General features: G+C 40.0%; 1 protein-coding gene across 1 annotated transcript; it reads right to left on the reverse strand.

Moving 5' to 3' along the window:
- Positions 1 to 379: 379 nt before the first annotated feature.
- ciao2b (cytosolic iron-sulfur assembly component 2B) lies at positions 380 to 2,732 on the reverse strand. The gene is made up of 5 exons (XM_055227266.1): positions 2,527 to 2,732; positions 2,268 to 2,345; positions 1,191 to 1,316; positions 1,056 to 1,101; positions 380 to 948 (listed from the first exon to the last, which is right to left on the reverse strand). The coding sequence occupies exons 1-5, from the start codon at positions 2,647 to 2,649 to the stop codon at positions 848 to 850; spliced, it is 474 nt and encodes a 157-aa protein (XP_055083241.1). The 5' UTR covers positions 2,650 to 2,732; the 3' UTR covers positions 380 to 847.
- Between the last annotated feature and the right edge of the window lie 18,320 nt (positions 2,733 to 21,052).

Below are 21,052 nucleotides of genomic sequence, written 5' to 3' on the forward strand. Positions count from 1 at the left end.
TCTGAACGAGGCAATTGTCATCCCACAACCAGGAATTTGACTCCAGCTGTTTAAACAAGTCACAAGGCTTCTGCAGAGGGCTTTATATAATTTGGCACAACAATTTGGCAGACAACATGTTGATCAAAGAATCTCTGTTGATATAACTCACTTTATCCAAATCTGTGCCTCTGAGTCTCTGTGGCCGGAGAATTAGTGATGCAATGATTCCAGATGTGGAACAAGTGGGACCTAGCAACTGTTAGTAAACAAAGTACTGGTTTGACAAAATTCATTTAGCATGTCTCTATACATGGTAGAGTTTAAAAAAAGAAAAGACAAAAATGTTTAGAATAAAAAAACATGAAAAAGTTTAGAATTTATACACAAACAAGGACTAGGGTGTACATTAAATTTAATTGTTACAAATACAACTGTATGAATGCTTTAATTAATAGACAATTGTGGCATTAATATAAAAAGTGAAATAAATAAATGTCAAAGTTCACTCACATATAACTTCAGACTAATCTTTAGACTGTTGCCCCACACGCCAAAGGTATAACAGCGGCAGGCTCAGAAAGGAGGCCCAGGGCAAGAAGACTCACATGGGCCCCCTCTAATATAAATTAATAGCAGGAGGGTTTGGGCCCCTAAGACCCTGAGGCCCAGGACAACAAACCCCTTTGTCCTTTCTGCTGACTCCCCTCAACAGTGGTGTAAGTCATGTTGAGTCTGAAGCTTCTCCTTAACACTGATCCTAACAGCACTGTCAGAGCCGTCACAAAAATCTGCAAACAGTCAGTTATCATTTGATTTCATACAATGTAGACAATCATCATTCAGAAGAATTGACACAAACTGAAGCTTAAATGTTCCGTGTGGACAAACACTGGTTGACCACTTCCAATAGTGATGAGTTCTCCAATGCTGCTGCCACTCTTTCTTTGTCAGCAAGTTGTTTGTTTACTGCATTACAACAAAAAAAGTCATGTTTCATTCTTCTCATAAATGCACAGATGTTCATAAATGCACAGTAAGAGAATATGCAGATTTTGGTCTTGTTTTTGACGTACCTGCATCCTCTGAGGCGTGAGATCCAGGTGTGATGTGGACATCAATCTAAACAGAGACAGCAGTTAAAAAAATAAAATAAAAAAAGAGGAAATGATGCATCTGTGTTGTCATTATTATTGTTAATGTGCACAAACTTTAAATCTGTCTGGTAGTGAGCGCAGCAGCTTGACTTTAATAGACAGTCCAATAAGTGTTGCCATACTGCAGTGAGGGATTGTGGGCGTGAACTCAATGCCAACAGTGTTCCCTGGATCATCCACCTGAGAGAAGGCGAGAGAAACAAACATATACTTTTCCATAACATCATTCATCGGGCTTAGTGATATACAAAGTCTGTAAAAAACCTTTGCCCAGCTGATAGAATTCAAGCTTCTTTTTTCTATGAACTCTGCCTGCATGACTATACACAGACAGAGACTCTATAAGATTCAGACCTAGGGCTGGGCAATATGGCAATTAAAAAAAATAACTGTGACGTGATCCTGAGATAATCTACAAACTTGATGAGATTGTTATATCGTAATTCAGTGATTTTATGTTTAAAGCAGCTCTATTCTAAAATAGGCCTATACACTTTTCCACACACACTCCTTTTTATGGTCATCTATGTTATAATGTTGTTTCTTCATCAAAAACAGACTTGTTTTGTTTCATCTATTCTTGTTTAACACACAGATGCTGCATATTTTTGCTGTGTTCTTCTCTCATACAGAAGACTCTGATTCACCTCGTGATGTCATGTGGTAATACAGGAAATGCTCCACTGTATACACCTCCACTAGAATCACCAGGATAATTTCTCCCCCAGAATTACAAAAAAGTAAAAGGTAGCTCTTACCTTGAAAACTACTGCTTCATGACATCACAAGGTGGAAAAGAGCATTTTGAGGTTTGGAGAGATAGACAGACTAATAATAAAAGGTTACTCAAACGTGTGATTGAAACAAAACACAGGTATGTGATGAGGTAACAGCATTCTGACATGGCTTAAAGCGCACAAGAGTCAAGTTGGTGCAATATAGGACCTTTCAGCAATCACAGTGAAGTGTGAACGCTCAGAAGTTCAACTTGAGGGCAAATAAAAAGATAGTAATTGCATGAATTATGATAAAATCTAAATTGAGATATCAGCTCTAAAAATATATATATATTTTTTATCATATTGCCCACCTCCATTCAGGATATTTTCAGTGATTTACAGAGATACTTACTTTGACTCGGACTTGCTCCACCACATTGAGTTCTTCCAGAGACAGAGGATGCTCTGGGTCATTGATGGATCTGATCAAATGTAACTTGTAATATTAAGGAAACAACTTTGTAGTTTCAAAAGTTTACCCGCAAAAATGAATTATGCACATCCTTAGTATACTATTTAGAGCTAAGGTTGTTAAGAGTTTCTCCTTACAAAACAAAAAACTTAAATAAAATAGAACATTTGAAGTGATGTTGCCCAAAGAGCTCAAGGATATCAAATATTTCTCTCTCATCTATCGGGTCGTGCACGTCTTCATCCTCCTCCGACGCCGTCAACAGTCGCTCCCCGGACCGCTGGAATATCACAGGATTGGCGTTTTCTAACCGATTAGACATTTTTAGCCGGTTTATAACTTAATCAATGTGCTAAAAATAAAAAGTGCGCATCAAAATGAACGGAATTTCACAACAAGCTCACTTCCGGTGAACGGACTTCTTCGCGCCACATTCTAGCTGTCTGCTCGCGCCAACAGACTCAACACTCCCCCTGGTGGTGACACGTGTAGCGGTTTACAGAGATATTACAATTGCAATGCGGTGTGGGAGAGTTGTGGTTGTGTTTATTATAGACACGACTTAATCTGTTTACTAACCAGCAAAAATAAGAATAGGGTAAGTATAAAAAAGTATTATTCAGCCTATATTAACCTGATGCACATAGTTATACTTTAAATTGCCTTGTAATGTTGACGGTGACAATGTGCTTTTTCTTGTTGTTCCTGCTTTGGACAGCAGATGGCCCTAGCAGCACATTTCACACACTGCCATCTGCAACTGCTAGATCTAAAATGGGATTAATAATAGCATTTCTGTCAGTGCAGTATTTACATTTTTCCTCTATACTAATATTTTTTTCTTGTGGTTATAACAAAGCATGCCATTTATAGGTCTATGATTTTCAAAACAATGTAGTTGCAGTTATTTATTTTCCATTCAATATAGGCTCACAATACAGAAACAGAAACACATACAGGGTAAAACAAAATTGTGCAAAGGTTTTGAGATAAATTGATGAACATAGACATAACCAACAACAACAAGTAACGAACCATACCTCCCACTCAAAAAAAACAACTAAGATCTTTGTCTTGAAAGTAAAAAAAAAAAAAAAAAAAAAATCAATACTTGCTTTCAAAATTCCCTGCACAGTTTAGAAAAGTTTAGTTTCATCACACAGCTTGACCATTGGGGCCATTTATTTCTGGACCTCAGCTCAGTCAAGCATGGCCGGACAAGACCAAGAGATGGCTTTTTTTTTAAGTACATCAGGGTATGTCAGATACTGAGGAGATGCCTTGACTCTTTCATGTAACTACGCAGCTCTGTTTTATATTGACTGACAAACACTGAAGTAGAAGCAGCCATGTGGGTGGGCACCTCTGAGCACATAACACCACATCGAAAACCTTTTTGATGTTTTCACTGCAAAATCTTGCTTTTGCCTCTGCCGTGCCGTGGATAAACTCCCTGAATTCCCTGAAGGATGTTAAGGTCTGTTTTTATAATATATTTATTTCTTTCATTGTACAACCCGGAGCCACTGGGACTATGGGAATTATCCTTTAAAGCCATAGCTGTGGAGCCTTTGAACAGTCACCTGCTGTCAGATCATTGTGTGCACCGAGGGCCATTTCAAAACAGACAGGTTTCAGATAAGAAAGGCACTGTTTGCATTCAAAGCTGAAATGCTTCGTGTAACAGCGGAGAATGAAAGTTATATAAAATGTGACTAAAATGCTACTCTTTGGCATGTCATTTCAAACTGCAGACTGCGAGACAACTCTGGCTCCTTGCATCCTCCTCTTCTCTTCATGTAAAGTTCCTCTCAAACCTCAGTATCTTTCCTTTCCCTCCTCGGCACACGTCCAACGCTCTGAACCTGGCCCCAATTTTATCTGAAAAACATCCAGTATGAGATGTCCCTCTGATGTACTCATCCCGAACCCATCTCTATCTCTAAAACAGAACTTCAGCATCTTCAGTCCATGTTATTACCACCGCTGGCCTGTCTCACCACTGTCAAGCATGTTTTGTTTGTTTGTTTTTTCTTCCATGGAAAATTATATAAAACCTGTAACGTATCTATGCGTGTATGTTGTGTTAAAGGGCCCGTGTTACACTATTTTCTGTTATAATGTTGTTTATCCGCACTTGTTTAACGCACAAACCCTGCATATCTTGGCTGAGTTCTTCTCTCAGACAGAAAACACTCTATTCCACCCTGTGATGTCATCATGTGGTAATACAGGAAGTGCTCTACTGTGTTTTTAAACTCTGTACGCCTTCGCTAGAATCATTTGGATCATTTCAGCCCTGGAATGTTTAAGCTCTACTAAATAAAAGATAAACGATGGCTGTTAACTGGAAAACTAGCACTTCATGACATCACAAGGTGCAACAGAGCATTTTGAGCTTTGCAGATCTAAACGGAATAATCATAAAGAGTTACTGAAACATGTGAGAATGATGCAAAACACTACTCTGGGTATGTTTTTGAGCAGGACACTACATTATAACTCTGCTTAAAGCTCCTAAGAATCCATTTTGTGTCAAACAGGACCTTTAAAGAGTTCATATCACAGAGCACATATACGCTGCATTTCACACCTGCTTGTCTACGCCTCTTCTTGTCCTCGCAGTATGTACAGTGAAAACTATACAGTCTTTTGCAAAATGTGCTAGCCTTCCGTACCCAATTACTCATATGCAGCAGTTTGATGGACGGGACGTATTGTTTTACTCTGACTCATTGGCTTTAGATGGAAAATGGAGATAAATGTACAATGTTGCCTTTTAAGTAAAGTCATATTGACCAAAAAACACCTTGAGGACTTAAGGGACATTAACAGATCCAGATAAAAGCTTCATGTTAGATTACGTATCTTTATCCAGCGATAAATCCTTACTTTAATAATGATTTAATATTTATCATACTTAGCCACTCACTACTCTCTCATTAAGTCAGAACCCCGTTGGATCGATGACAGCGGTGCTCTGATTGCTATCTCACTCATTGGGCTGAAAAATCACATTCATTAAAACGCTATCGATGATTTAGAATGCAACCTTTGGCGCCGCTCAGACTGGCCTTAGACCTCTATCAAGACAGAGATGGGGAGTTAGTTAACTTTTCAGGCAAAATAGAGCAGATTGTAATTTGTTTTGTCTAAGCACAGCTGCACTCATTTGGCGTGACTTTGTGAAATCCCTTAAGGTTCGGTTTATATTTTAGCTCTTGTATTGTGGTTATTGTTTTCATTGTAACTCTTTGTTTGTCTTAAAGCCAGATCTCCGTTGTAATAAATGTACAATCACCTCGCACCTCGCCGGGGCACTGCCTGTGTTAAAGTGCCCGGCCACACCTCAAACCCACAGTTGGCATGTAAAATACGGACACTATGCATTATGTATTGGTGTCTAGTGGGCATCCATTGTGTGCCGTGCATGCTGTTTTATGTCTTCCAATACAGGTTGAATAATAAAAAGTAATGAATTCTGCTTCTTTATGCTCACGCCTCTAGTGTTTCTCGCAGGTGTTGACAAGTGTTTGTTGCAGAAATGGTTCGTATTTATTGCATCAACTTCATATTTTCATATCGTTTTTATCACTGTTTTTGTTTCTCGGTTGTAAGAACAAAACAAGTATTGGTTAAGTTTTAATGGCATTTTGGAGAAATGTCAGTCATGGGGCAAGTATGGAAGGATTTTTTTATGAGAATCTCCAACAAAGTGAGGACACGGTATCAGAACTAGAGGAACATGAGATCAGTGAAACATTTCCAAAGAATTGTGAGACATGTTTTTGCTGTTGTCAAGTCTGCAAATACATCTGGATTCATTATTGTTTTTTCTTGTGCGTGTGTATCTAAAGCAGACGTATTTTTAAAGTCAACTTGTCAGAGTTTTTAACCATATTATAGTTGTTTCCTTCTCATTTACCAAGTTGTTTTTGGAGTGATTTGTGCATGTTTAAGCAGGGCCGGCTCTAGCTTTCAGGGGGCCCTAAGCTGAATTTGTCTCTGGGGCCTCTCACAGCGGATCCCTCCCGGCTCAGCTGTTGGTGATTCACATTTGACAACATTATGACTCTGCTCTCATCGCCTTGACCAGTTGTATTTGTGTTTATACGACCAACATCAGACTGAAAACATCCAGAATGTCACAACTACCACAGTCACAAGAACAGAACACAAACATATAAGGAAGGTCAAGTTTAAAAAAAAATTCTAGACATTTTTTCTTCATTTCTGGTGGGTTTTAATGTGTTCCAAAGGCAATAGTGGGTTTAAATTTACATTATGTCGTGTCCTTGCACCGGTGTAAACACAGAGCTGCCCTCACCTCTGCCCGACTCAAAAACAAATGTAGCAGCAGCAGATATTTTGCAACTATAGATATAAAACAACTGTAAATGTTTTAGAGGGATATTTATGCTGCTGGTAACACACAAGCCCTGTGTCCAATAAAAGTTGATATATTTTATTATTTTCAATGGGCTCTTGGGGGCCCTCTGGTGGCCTTGGGGCTCTAAGCAGTGTTTGAGCAATTTATACTCGCTTATTTTCAACACACCATATTGTCAATCAACTCCTGTTCTCACCGCCACCAGTGCACACCCACTGCTCTGTACTTACTTCGTTCTCCAGTTTTATTTTCTTAATTGGTGATACACGCAAGAGTCGGCAGCGTTGCGTGGTCATTTTAGTACAAATTAAAAAAGCAGCGAGCATAATCTGTTGTTATCCATAGGAGCGGCTGACTGCTCCACGGCTCTTTGTTGTGATGACGTTTATGGTGACGTCAGCTCCCATTGGGCACTGACGCAAAAATCAGCGGATTTGTTTCTTTTAATAATTAGTTTTGGATGAATATTGCGATTTAAAATGCACAGACTATAACATAATGATCCGTGGGTGTCAGAGATTATAACTATATAGCAGACACAAACGCAATAGCTCTTCTTAAATAAATAACATTTCATTTCAATATTAGATTTGACGGTAATGGATCCATAGGGAACTGTACATTTGGCAGCGCTCATTGCCATTGCAGAGACTTCCATCTATTATACAAACAAGTGGCGCATAGCAAAAGAGTATAGCATTTCTCCTCTCATTTTTTCAGGGTCATTTCCAAGTTTGGATGAAACAGAATAATGTATTGATTTTTTTTGCATAGCTTCACAAAAGAGTGTGAACATGGTAACTCCACTGAAATATGGCACAGTGGAAGGAAGGAGCACCACCTGCTGAAGTGATTAGCATGAGCACACACAAACCACAGCGATGCTTTTGATTCCTCCTCACACCTGTGACTTTATCTAGACACACAGAGCTCCATTACATGTGTCTCTACATGTGTTAGTTTAGTTTGATGACATTGTTATCGTCCACGCTAATTAATAGGTGACAATACTGTTTGGCCTGTCAAGATAATTACTTGATCAACTTATCGTTATTATTATGAATATTTATCATTTGTATAGTTTCTTTGCAAAAGTGGAGATTTTTGCTTTTTTTTGTTGCAACACAAAAAAAAGATTAGCTGTTGATGGTTGAAAAAGTGAGTTCTTTTTGTGACTTCTCATTTGTTGCAGCTCTTGTTTTAATGAGTCTGTATTTTTAAATACTTGTTTACTGGCATAATAATAGCTTTACTGTTATTGTGTCAGTGGCATAAAGTAGTTTCAGTTCAACATCCAACAGATCAGTGTGCGGATGCAAAACAACTTTCTTCAGCTAAACTCAGACACAAAGTCATCATCTTTGGCCACAGAAACATAGAGAAAGTGTTAGCAGTCAGCTCCATTCTCTCTCTAAAATCTTCAAATCAGGCTAGATATCTAGAGGTAATAATGGACTCAGTCTTGATCTTTAACAGCCACATCAAATCAATAACATCTGCAGATTTTTACTATCTAAAAAAACATTGCAAAAATCAAAAGTAAACTGTCAAAACCAGACTTAGAGAGACTTATCCATGCATTTGTCTCCAGTAGGTTAGACGACTGTAACGTCCTCCTCACTGGCCTCTCCAAACGAGCCTTAAGACAGAACAGTACATCCAGAACACTGCTGCTCCAGGAACCAGGAACCAGGAACTAGGAAGTACTTCAGACATGCGCCCTGTGCTCAGGTCTCTGGCTCCTGTGACTCAGAGAACAGACTTTAAAACAGTTCTGCTTGTGAACAAATCTCTCCATGAACCAGCACCGAAGAACATGTCCCACATGTTAGTGCCACATGAACCGTTTCACACTCTGAGGACTTCAGGGACCGGCCTCCTGCTGGAGCCCAGAGTCAGGACTAAACATGGAGGATCAGCATTTCAGTTTTATGCAGCTAAAACCTGGAACAATCTTTGTGAAGATGTGAGACAGGCCTCTACATTGACAATGTTTAAATCCACACTCAAAACAGTTCTGTTTAGCTGTGCATACGACTGAAAGGTTTTTATTCTGCACTTTTCTGGTTTAATGGAAATTTTATGATGATTATTTGTGATTATTTATGTTTTGATTTGTGTGGTTTTAATGTCTTTCTTATTCTGTAAAGCACTTTGAATTACTTTGTGTTTGAATTGTGCTGTACAAATAAACTTGTCTTCAATATTATCGATTATCGCAGTATATTTCTGTGGCCATATATCGCCTTCAAAATGTTTTATCGTGACAGGTCTAATTGCTGTAGGACTGAATGATGGTGGCTGATAATGGTGTTTTCCAAGTCAAATCCAGACAGGAACATGAGGAAGTGCACACAGATTAAAACCCTATGTCAAATAAATGTGGCAGTTTTATGTGGTGGCCATGGAATTTCAAATCAAATCTCCATCGACATAAAAACAAATCTGATTTGCATTGTGGAAAAATAGTTTCCAAACATTGTACCAGAATGTTTTCATTTCAGGGATACATCTGAAAACATGTCCACACAAAATGAAACTGAACATTTTAAAGTTCAGAGGAAACACGAGTTTTCAGTTTTACCAGAGCTAAAAATGTGCACTATAACAGTCCTGTGGAGGTAGTAAAAGAAAAATTCAAATCTGTCAGCTGTCAGACAAAAAATTGTAGGAGTGAAGATGTTTCGCTGCTCATCCAAACCGCTTCTTCAGTTCTGGTCAGATTACTGCTCGACACGGCCTTATATTTATCTGACGCGAGGAGCTAACCAGGTGTGTTAGTTTCAATGTAGTTAGCTCCTCCCTGCACATTCCACTCATTGCACATTAAACACATTGCACATTCCACACATTGCACAGTTCCCATTATTGCACATTCCACTCATTGCACATTCCACACATTGCACATTAAACACATTGCACATTCCACTCATTGCACATTCAAAACATTGCACATTAAACACATTGCACATTAAACACATTGCACATTCCACATATTGCACATTCCACACATTGCACAGTTCCCATTATTGCACATTCCACTCATTGCACATTCCACACATTGCACATTCCACACATTGCACATCAAACACATTTCACATTCCACTCTTTGCACATTCCACTCATTGCACATTAAACACATTGCACATTCCCCACATTTCACATTCCACACACAATTCCCATTATTGCACCATCCAAAATATTGTACGTTAAAGTCATTGCACAGTTTCCATAATTGCACATTCCATTCAGTGCACGTTTAATTTTATACAGTGGAAAATGTCAGACATGGAGCAGGAGGAGAAGACAGACCTTAAATAAAATGAAAAATGAACGAATGAACCTTCTAAACAGAAAAGTTACCTAGCCTCGTTTCCATAGGGACGGTCCGGGGCCCTAGGGTAGTACACCTTTAACACTTACAGCACAGCCTCAATTTAACAAACGATTTCCTAACAGCCATTGGCAAACTCGGAGGAAATATTGTTTTGCTATTTACCTGTTGTCCAATTAAAAAGTTGCTGGTTGCGTGCCGTCCACAGTCTTGCTTTTGGCATTCCCGAAACAGGGCTCTGAAAAACAAAGCAGTGCGGTTCTATTAGCAGTGGTCAGTGAATGGCAGTTTGCTCTCACCCTGTCCGGTCATTAGCGCAGATTGGCTCTCCTCTGACCTTTTACTGTAATTATGTCCCGTCAGCGCGGCCTGTCTGCAGACTTCATGCTAATTCCCAACCGGTCCTCTGCAAGCTCCTCATAACCCATCAGACTCGACAACCTACAGCAACACAGCAAAGAATCCCCCAGACCGTTTAAGTGAATCGTCTCCGTCTCTATCTCTGTTTTCGAACTTGCTGAGTCATAGTTGCAGAGGACGGAAAATATTTGTTTGGCTCCAGCCTTGTTTTCCAGACAATAGAAAGTTCCAGCAGCGACGTGACCCATTTTGCCTGGAAATGAGTCGCGCTTCGGACAGTGTGGTGGTTAAGGACGGTGGTAGTCATGCCCCGGTTGATGAATGAGAGGACCCAGGGTACGGTGCCCCAATGAGGACCAGGGGAGCGAGGTTGAGGAGAACGTTTTAGTGGAAAATCACAGCTGTCTCGTGCATTTCTCTGCTTTGTTTCCGATGCTAGCTCCGGGCTGACATTATTTCACAGGGAATAGGCAAAGAGATAATGAATGATTTCACAAGAAAAGCACCAAAAGGAACATTTTTGTTGGAGAAAAGAGACTTGACTTAAAAATGTGGCATGAATTCTGCTCTAATGAATGAGAGTGCTCCTACCTACAAGCTGTTAAATTGTTACATTTCATTAACTTCTGTTTACATTCTGTTGTATTTTTAATTAAAGTGGAAACTGTTCATTCTCAGAAAATAAAATATAGTGCAGACAAAATGAAATGACACAATATGAATCAAAATACAAAGATATAAATGTTCATGTCCAAACCGGCTGTAAATCCGGACAAAATCCAGTTATATTTTATGTACAAGTTTGAGAACAGAACCACACTTCATGCCTCTTTCTGTCAGTATATATATATCACCCGCTCCCAAATTCATCTTTTCTCGTTTAAGGTACCATCCCTCTCCTCCTTTCTATTTCTCATTCCTTCTATCGTTCAGGTTTTAGGGAGCTACAAAGCCCGAGTGCCAAGAATTCCCCAAACCAGCCTTGGAATACCATTTTGTTGAACATCGCTTTGTCTCTCACGATCGTCACCTTCAAATATTTAAACTGTGTTCTGAGGTTAGGTGGTCCTTGCTTCAAATGGATATTTAGCCAGGACTGTGCTAAAGTGGCTCTAAATCACGTATAGGAGGATTGCGTTTCATAATAAAGCACGAGCAGCTGCGGAAACCCGTCTGCAGCTCATTATTGCACAAATTTGTTGGGAACTAAAATCTTCGAATCGAATGTAAATGCTCACGTTTTTAAATAGCACTTTTCCATTTTCAAAGCACTTTACATCAAGGAAACACTCACACATTCATACACCAGGGTACGCAGACATTGGGAGCAAAGGGAGGTTAAGTGTCTTGCCCAACAACACAACAACAGCATTTATTTTTGGAACTGCACTGCCAACTAATGATGTTTATGTCAGGATTCAAAGCACCAACCTTTAGCTTAATGGACAAATACTCTACCAACTGAGCTACTGTCGCTACCCTAGGTGGATTAAGTATCTTGCCAAAGGACACAACAACAACAACAACACTGATCTGTGGGAGCTGGAATGACACCGCCAACCTTCGGGTCAATGGATCTAACCGGCTCAACCAATTGATGTTTATGTCAAGAGCTGGATTTGAACCGCCAACCTTCAGATCAGTGGACAAACTCTCTGAGCCGCTGTGAAAAACATCTCTGCCCCTGCCAAGGCACTGGTTTTATTGTGCAACTAGTTTGGGAGTAAATGCCTTTTCAGTTGCGCAACAGAAGTTAGCCCATACCTCAAACCAAAGTACACCAAAAGTACACCAAAAAAAAGGTCACACACTCTAATATTTGGTTCGACCGCCTTGGCATTGTTTCGATTTCGCTTCTGCAACGTCACAAGGTTTATTTCCATCCAGTGTTGCGTCCATTTTCCACCGAGATCTTGCATTGATGATGGTCGAGTCTGACGCTGCTCAAAGCTTCTCCAGCACATCCCAAAGATTCTCAATGGGGTTAAGGTCTGGACTCTGTGGTGGACGATCCATGTGTGAAAATGATGTCTCATGCTCCCTGAACCACTCTGTCACAATTTGAGCCCGATGAATCCTGGCATTGGGAAGAAAAAATGCAAGGAATGATGGAATAACCTGGTCATTCAGTATATTCAGGTGTCATTCTGTTGCTGAACCAACCGGACCAACTGCAGCAACCTCAACCTATTCGCTTAGTTAAATCCTTTTTTATTTTTTGGGCCAGGCGGTGTAAGAAGTTCTGTTTGACTGTGCTGCAACTAAACAACAAAACACATATTGCCTATTATAATTGCTTTCATCCAGTCAGAGAAATGCAGTTTTTAGTCACAGTAAAAATAGTATCTTCGCTGTCAGAAACAATACGTGCTTAAAAGTGCATTAGTCAAACCGGATGCAAATGTACAGCCTTGAGCAGGACACAATGGAGTTAGGAGAGTTTCTAAACCCTCAAATCATGTTACAATTTCACTGCGGTGTAATAAGACCTAAAGGCAATATGTATGTCTAAATGTGCTCAACTTTGTGCGCTAAAACCTTCTCTGTTTGTAAAGTTTGCAACATGTCCTCACCACAGGCTGTTTCTTCCACATATTGGTATTAGTGTAACTCTTGAGCAGCTTTTGTTTTGAGATGGCATTTAGTGTTGAGAGGAGGAGATGGTGCAGATAGAACTGGGGCTGTGGAGGAGATCTCTATTAAGATAAAGCAGAGCGGATGGAGGCTTTAGGAGCTGAGCCGCTTGTCTCTTTGTGCGATGAGGAAACCAGGAGAGGCACAACAAGAGAATAACACCCCTGGGAAGCAGCGCTGCAGCCTCCCTGTGAGCGACTGTATTTATGGATTCCTTTGTCCTATTTACGGACTCTATCATCACAAAGAGCCCACAGTTTTGTTTTATGCTTTTCACCTCCATTTAGAGACACTCTGCGCACATTATTTTAGGACAATAGATGTTTTGAGCTGTTAAATATAGTCCGCTAATTTACAAAATGAGTGAACTTTTGGTAATACAGGTTTGCTCATGGCACAATCATCGTGGGTTTGTTCAGATTTTATTTTTAGTTTCACTTCAAGTCTCATTTTATTGCTTCGTAATCGGGAAGTGGACGTTAATACGCTAGTTGTTGTTAGCTTTACCTTCACTGTAACACTTTGTACTCGTCTCTGAGTCTGAGAGTTGGGAAAAGCTCTTATAAACTCATCCGGGTGAGTGCTGGTAATGTTCAGAATGCATAAGGTCAAAGTCAGGGATAACTTTGGATCACTGCAAACCGTTTAAAATGAACTAGTCCTGTTTATTACGTTTATAAGACAGTAAACATCAGGCACATCACCTTTAACGTCCTGAGACCAGACAGATTTTGGGTTGTCTAGGCCACAATGTAAATTTTTAGACAACAGAAGAACAGCAACAATGCAAATGTATTCAATTTAGACATTTTTTAACAGTTTAGAATCTTTAGAATATTTTTATTTTATATTTTTGTAAAGGCAGCATTTCACATGAGACACACTGGTCCAAGAGGCACAATTGTTGTTTCTCATTTTGTTTTTAGTCAGGACAAATGTTTATAAGTCAAAAACTGTCAAAAAAATAAATAAATAAATAAATAAAAAAATAAAATAATAATAATAATAATAGTGAGTGTTTGCAAATCATTATTCACATGTTTTATCAAAATGTTTAAAATGTCCACATATGAGGACATTCAGTTTACATCATTGTTCTCGGAAACTACATAATGTAAAATGTTATTATTATAATTCTTTGTATTTACACTCATCAGGTCCCAATCAGCCCAAATAACAAAGAGAAATGAATAAAGCGTGTCGTAATCGTGAAGGAAGAGATTGTAGACCAGGTAGAGAGTTGAAAGAAGTTTATCTGATCAGATGAATGAAGTTACAGACAACAGGCACGTGCGTTACGTTTCAGAGGAGTTTTCCAGCACTTAAAGCCCCTTCAAGGTACTATCTATAGAAGAAAGGTCTTATAAGGACTTGACTCATTTTACATACTGTCCGTACAAGGTCACAAAGGGATGTATAGTTAGCTGTTCACAGAGAGGTAGAGTACGTCACTAAGATACGCCTGCGGTCACTAAAAGATGGATTACTAGACCTCTTGTCAACCTGAAGAGAAATACCAGTACCATGTGAGAAGACTCTTAAAATAAGTTTGTGTCACATTCTTACAGAGAAACAAGTTCACCTCCATGTTTAAGACACAAAGTAAGGAGGTTAATGCTATGCTGTGGAACATTCCAGATGAAGCAGTAACATCTCCACGGAGGCTTGTTCCGTGGCTTGTTCAAGAGCGGGTTTTTAGACTTTTGCGTAAATAATGTGGATGTTACTACAAATCCAAATGTTGTGATGCACTATTTCAAATTAGCCAGTTGTTTTACATGGATTTTGCAACTGAAACTCAAAAACTGCTGTGACTTTTCAGTTTTATTCCATCCATCCATCCATTTTTTGCGGGGGCAGAAGTCTAAGCAAGGACTCCCAGACTTCCCTCACCCCAGACGCGTCCTCCAGCTCCTGTTTTATTCCATGACGTTGCGATAATAGAGCGCGCAGTGGTCTATTGGACGACAAGTCATAATATCAGATGTAAGTGTTGTCATTATGGTGAGAAGAATCATCACAGTTTAATGATGGTTCACCTTTATTAACACCAACGTCGAGGATTATTGTTGTTAAATACTGTACATTCACATTCCTCAAGTCATCGATCAGCTTGATGAAAGTAATCCTTCTGAAACTGCAGTAAAAAGCATTTTATATTGAGGTGTACGTGTTTGGAGACCAGACTGAAGAGGCTGAACCTGCCTTTGTCATTACGTTTTAGTTATTGCCGCTCCATTGTGATAATTACCGGTAATAATTAACTTGATCTGACGTCCCTTTTCATTTGTTCTACACAGTTTATAAGTCAAAAACTGCAAACTCCACACTTCAGCTGGTCAACTTAAGCCGTACTGACAGACGCCGCGAGCAATACATTAGAAGTAAGCATTGATTTTTGCCATTTACAAAGTCTCTGCTGAAGAAATGCTTTGTGAACCAGCTGCAGTGTGTTGTTGATAAAAAGCTAAAAACAAATCTTGAAATCTCCATTCCATGAACTAGAACTGAATGCAGCGGCCGTTTCAGTTAAGCGACATTTACTCCATGCAGATAAATTGGAGAGGTCACTTCACAGCTGAACAGAAAAACAAGTTAATGTCTGTTTGAACTTTTGGTTGTGAAATATTCAGGGTTTGGCATTTAATTGTGTTGTGGCGTGGTCTCCAATAATCTGATACGGGAAATGGCAAAACAAAACGATGACCTCGCTCTTATCTTGTGCACAATCTAATGCCAATCTAGATTGAATTGTGGCCACGTCGCTGATGTTTTTGTTGACAAAACTTTCAAACAGACTCGCCTTCAGGAAAGACAGTGAAGAACTACTTAAAAGCCTAAATGCCCAGAGGTTCCATCATAAAGCATCACAACTGTCACTGTGTCAATCAACTTTGTAACCCGTAGCGACAGGCTGTAAAGTGCCTGCTGTCTCCACATACTCTATATTCTTCTTATGTCTCAGTGTCTGTACTCAGCCCACTGCAATGTCAGTAAATACAAACTGCAAACAACAATACACGACTTGTTTTCGATAGTGGAATGTGATTTTGTGGGGACTGAAATGATATGGCTATGACTTCACTCTATTACAAGAGAAAATTGTCCAGCACAAGATTCACACGATTCAAAATGCTATGGATTTGTCTATGCACCCAAGGCAGCAGTAACAGTATAATCTGAAATACTGTCCACACCTCAACTAGTTCAGGGGTAAATGCTTTGTCCAGAGAGTCACAAACTCCTTGAACCTCAGTATACAGGAGGAGTACAGGAGGAGAAGTGTGTGCATTGGTTGGTATCATATCCTCAATCCTACACATGTTTATATAATCAGTTAAAGCAGTGGTCCCCAACCACCGGGCCGCGGACCGTCCAAGAAATAATTAATTATTTCTGTTGTATTTATTATCTGAGTCTGAACAATCGTTTATTTTGAAAAATCTTTTATTTTGAAAAATGACCGGATTCTCTCGGTTACATTTCCGTCACTTGAGCGCCGACAACTTAACCACTTAGCGTTCCGACGGCCCGCCCGCGTTACACGTTACAACTTTACAACAATGTACGTGTATTTCTGCGTCACCCACACACACAATCTACACATCAAATGAAAGCTACGGCATTCATCTTTCTGAATATGTAAACCATTTACCCCTCGAATCACCACAGTGCTGACAGCAAAGATGTTTTTACAGAGAAGTCAGAAATGTGAATCTGGACTTCACTTACCATTGAGGCTCTGGTTCTGTCAAACATCAACATATTCACACAAAGTTGGTCTCATTCGTTCCGTAAAGGTCCAGAGAATATAATCCAGTCAAGAAATTATGTCCACAAAGGAAGTTAGAGCCTCCATGTCCAATCTGCTGCAGGAAAGTGAAATCTGTTCCGTCACTTCTCCGCGTAAAAACACGAGACTGGATATAAAGATCCGCGCGTAAAACTATGCGCGCGTATTGCGTAATTTTACGCAGCAGTTTTGGGTTTTAAACATGACGAAACTGACAAAACAAAGGAAGTACGCGACCGAGGACACTGTGGATGTTTGTACAAGTTAAACTAGAGGCATCTCGGACCCGGAGCGATTCGTGGAACCGAGTGAAGATCTCATGATGGACTGAGGAGCAGAGGACCTTATGATTTGATGGACTGGATGCTGTTCCTGATCGGTAAGCGTGGTTTATTCTGCTATTAACTTAATTGTGGGTCAAATGTGTATCATGTGTAATCATTAGCATTAGCATTAGCATTAGCATTAGCATTAGCCCCCCCCTAAAAAGGTTGGGGACCACTGAGTTAAAGAGTTAACCATTAAAATTCATCGTTCTCTAATAGTGAATGTGCATCTGCTCAGTAGTATATTTGTTCTCTTGTGTTTATTGTACTTGGCATCTAACATTAATGCAGACTTATTATGCAAAATCAACTTTTCAGAGCTTCTAACCACGCTATACATGTTTCTTCTTCTTCTTTCTTCTTTTTTAATCGATTATTTTCAAGAGGCCATGTTGCCGATCAAGCCTCGTTTTCACCGCTATCGATATACTCCCACTGTGACGTACTTACTTCGTTTACAGTTTGATTTTCTTAATTGGGTAGGGTTCAGTAGTGTTGCGTTCTCATTTTGGTGCAAATGTTAAAACTTCTGCTACTCGCTCGTGTGATGTGCATCTGTCCATAGGAGCGGCCGACAGCTGCACGGCTCTTTGCGACATCAGCTCCCCTTGGGCACCACAGTTTTCTAACGCAGAACTGGACTTGTTTCTTTTATTACATCGTTTTAGAAGAATATTGCGATTTAAAATGTGTAAATGATAACATAATGATCCACGGGTGTCAGAGATTATAACTATACAGCAGACACAAGCACAAAAGGGCTGCTTTAAGTCACAGTTTAATAGTTCATTTTTTATGGCATTTCTTTTGACAAAGTCGCAGTTATTTATTGAAACAATATACAAAATTACATTGGGCTTAAGAGAGCGGAGATGCTTATACTTGTAATTGAAGTGGGAGGGTGGGGTGAAAGTGCTGTGTTGACCTAACACCAGTCAAAGTACATGTCCTGTATCAACAACTACAAAATAAGGTTTGGAGGTCCAGCACCTTTTGTGGTCTCGTCTGAATTCAAAGCAAAGGTGCCAATTTTCAGTGACATTTTGGCTTGGTAAGTGCCGGTGCAAAAGTACGGCTTGTTCCTGAGTTAATTAGATTTATCCAGAAAGGCCAATCTGTGGATCGAATGGCATTTCTTCACCCTTTTCACATTGATCATTTAGTGGCCACAATAGCAGTCAGGCGCCCCAAGGCTAAATGAGAGGAGTCCAACTTCACACCATTATAAGCGATTACGGGCAGGGTTTATGATACAGGCGGACTCTTTTCAAAGCTACACTCGGAGGTGGCAAGTCTAGTACTCGGTGTACTGCAAACAAACATGGACAAATGATGATGTAGGGAGATTTAAACGGCTCCGAGAGGAACTGTCCGGTGACTGGCTGCAGTGAAATGATGTTTGATATAATAATTACTGTATTTAAAGTGCATTTGAATAGTGGCTTTTAAGTGGAGTTTATTAAGTTATAAGATAAGTAAGTAAAATAAACTAAAACATTGTACACCGCACGTCTTTGCAGAAGTGCGTGAGTGATCGGTGAGTGTTTTACCCCATGCAGGACAGCTGTGGCCACAACTTTTTGCAGTCTAAACATTTACAATAAAGCAGATTATGAGTCGCACGTGAGTCGCAAACCAATTAGGACAACTCCATTCTCTTTGTTTGAATACATGACAAAGCTACGGAGTTCACGGTGCCATTAGATGAACAGAATCAAGTCCCATGAACCCAGCAGGCTGACAGCTGCTCACAAGTTTAATATACAGGAATCAACTAAGTGTGACACCGGAACAGCCAAAGGTTCTAATGCGATGGTGCCAATTTGTTTTAAAAATAGTGTGCTGTCGGGATGTCGAAATGTCAGATGTTCATGGCTTGTCTAATTAAACTGTTCATTTGCTTCAGTTTTCTTTACGGAATTTCGGAGCCAAATATCCCACAGTGTGATTATGGTTTTCATTTTCTCTGTCTGGTGACGCCTTCATCGAATCATTTTGTAAGTTTTAATGGTTATAAAACTATACTTCACTTTAAGATGGCGTGAGTAGCTCAGTGTCAGGTCCGTTGATCCGAAGGTTGGCGGTTCGAATCACGCTCTTGACATAAACATCACTGGCGGAGCGTCCAAATCCACTGTCCCACAGGTTGTCGGTGCGATTCAAGCTCCCACAGATGAGCGCCGTCGTTGCGTCCTTGGTCAAGAACACTTAACCCACCTCGCCCCCGGTGTCTGCGTACACTTGTGTATGAATGTGTGTGTGAATGGGTGACTGGTTCGTTCATGTAAAGTGCTCTGAGTGCCTTGAGGGTGGAAAAGCGCTATATAAAAATGTGACCATTAACCATGACCATGACCGAAAGAATAGCAAAAATGACTTAGCTTAGTAGCTTAGTTTTAAAGCAAAATGATCAAATTCGCCAACTAAAACTTTCTGCTCCTCCAGTTTTCATCAGGAACTGCCCATCAACTGGGGATTTGACCTTTTATAATTTCACCAGATGCCCTTCCTTTCACAAGTAACATAATATACTGTAAAGGGAGAGGGATAGACGTCTTGTGACCTCCCAGAGACACAACAACTTCTATCTGGATTTGGACTGGTCGCCTTCCTGTCCCCGGGTGAATGCCTAACACACTACACCACAGCTTCCCCATGACACCCATCTGAACAGAATTTTCAGGGATTCTGGAAACAAAAGGATGAAACTCTTTTGGACTTTTATTTCAGTTTGGAAAATACTGATAATAAATCTTTTTGATGGATTTCCAGTGCAGTGTTCCATGATAAATTGTATAATCATTTATTGTCACCTCAAGTAAAAAATGAGATTATATTTACATCACACACATCCACGATGGTGCTGTTCATTTGTGCATCTGAGGCCAGGAACCTGCCACTTTTTCAGTAAATAAAGAGCAGCTTGTTCAGGCCTTTGGCTGGTTATTAATGCCCTCAGTCGGCCCATTTTTGCCCCATTCAGTGTTTCTCAGTGGGGCCATGTTTCTGCGCGAGAAGCAGTGGGTACATTGCCCATGTTTATTTTTACATTGTTGAGTCTTTTTTAGTAGCAGCAGTCAGAAGTTATAGTCGTGTAGTAACTGTTGTAGTGTTAGAACTAGAACAAGTAGGAGAATTATTGTTGCTCTTGCAGAGGGATAAAGAATGAAACAAAACAAAAACTACTAAATAACATTTTTGAGTAGTTCACTTTGAGTCTTATGTCAGTAAAGAAGTATAATAACTGCCTTTTTTAATAACTCAGCTTGGTCAAAATTGGAAAACTGGATTATGAGCGACACAATATGCGTGAAGAGTCTTCTGTGGATTGCAAATCTGTTTTCACTTCTTTGAAAGCTAAAGACATCTCCATCTGTGCTTGAATCAAATCGGTGGCAATAGCTCGCGTCGCTGGCAATCACCACTACCTGAGCATTTTGGCAAATCACTGTGCAGTCAATCAGCTGTGCCAATCACAGCCAAGGTGAGTTTAATCAGGCCCGGAAAAAATCCATTTGCTCCATGTAAGGCTCGGCTAACAGCTCTGAGGATCAGGCCTCTGCTAAAGCAAAGCTATTTTAGAGCCAATTAGTTTGGCTCCGATAAGCTGCTCTTGTGTGGCTCAGCCCAAACACAGGATGATGGGAGCTGGATATGTTATAGCTACATTCAAACGAGGAAGTAGAATGGAGACGTCTGAACATGGACCAGCAGCTTATGGATTCATCAGCGGAGCGGCTTTAACAGCAGCCATGTCAGATAAATCATACAGGTCTGCTGCTGTTATACACTACAGCCTACGGCCCAGAATAACATGTGCATTTTACCTGCTCATATGTGCTTTTCTCCTTTTCTGACCCTTGGTACTTCCAGTTCTTCAAATGCCTC

Source organism: Periophthalmus magnuspinnatus, chromosome 15 (assembly GCF_009829125.3).
Source record: "Periophthalmus magnuspinnatus isolate fPerMag1 chromosome 15, fPerMag1.2.pri, whole genome shotgun sequence".
Classification (NCBI taxonomy): domain Eukaryota; kingdom Metazoa; phylum Chordata; class Actinopteri; order Gobiiformes; family Gobiidae; genus Periophthalmus; species Periophthalmus magnuspinnatus.

Bases quoted from the DNA above. Each gene is read 5' to 3' on its own strand.
- ciao2b (XM_055227266.1), bottom strand. From the start codon at position 2,649: ATGTCTAATCGGTTAGAAAACGCCAATCCTGTGATATTCCAGCGGTCC. The intron at 2,346-2,526 runs ATCCTTGAGCTC...TACAAGTTACAT, and splicing joins ATGAGAGAGAAATATTTGAT to TTGATCAGATCCATCAATGA. The intron at 1,102-1,190 runs GTTTGTGCACAT...GTCTCTGTTTAG, and splicing joins CACTACCAGACAGATTTAAA to ATTGATGTCCACATCACACC.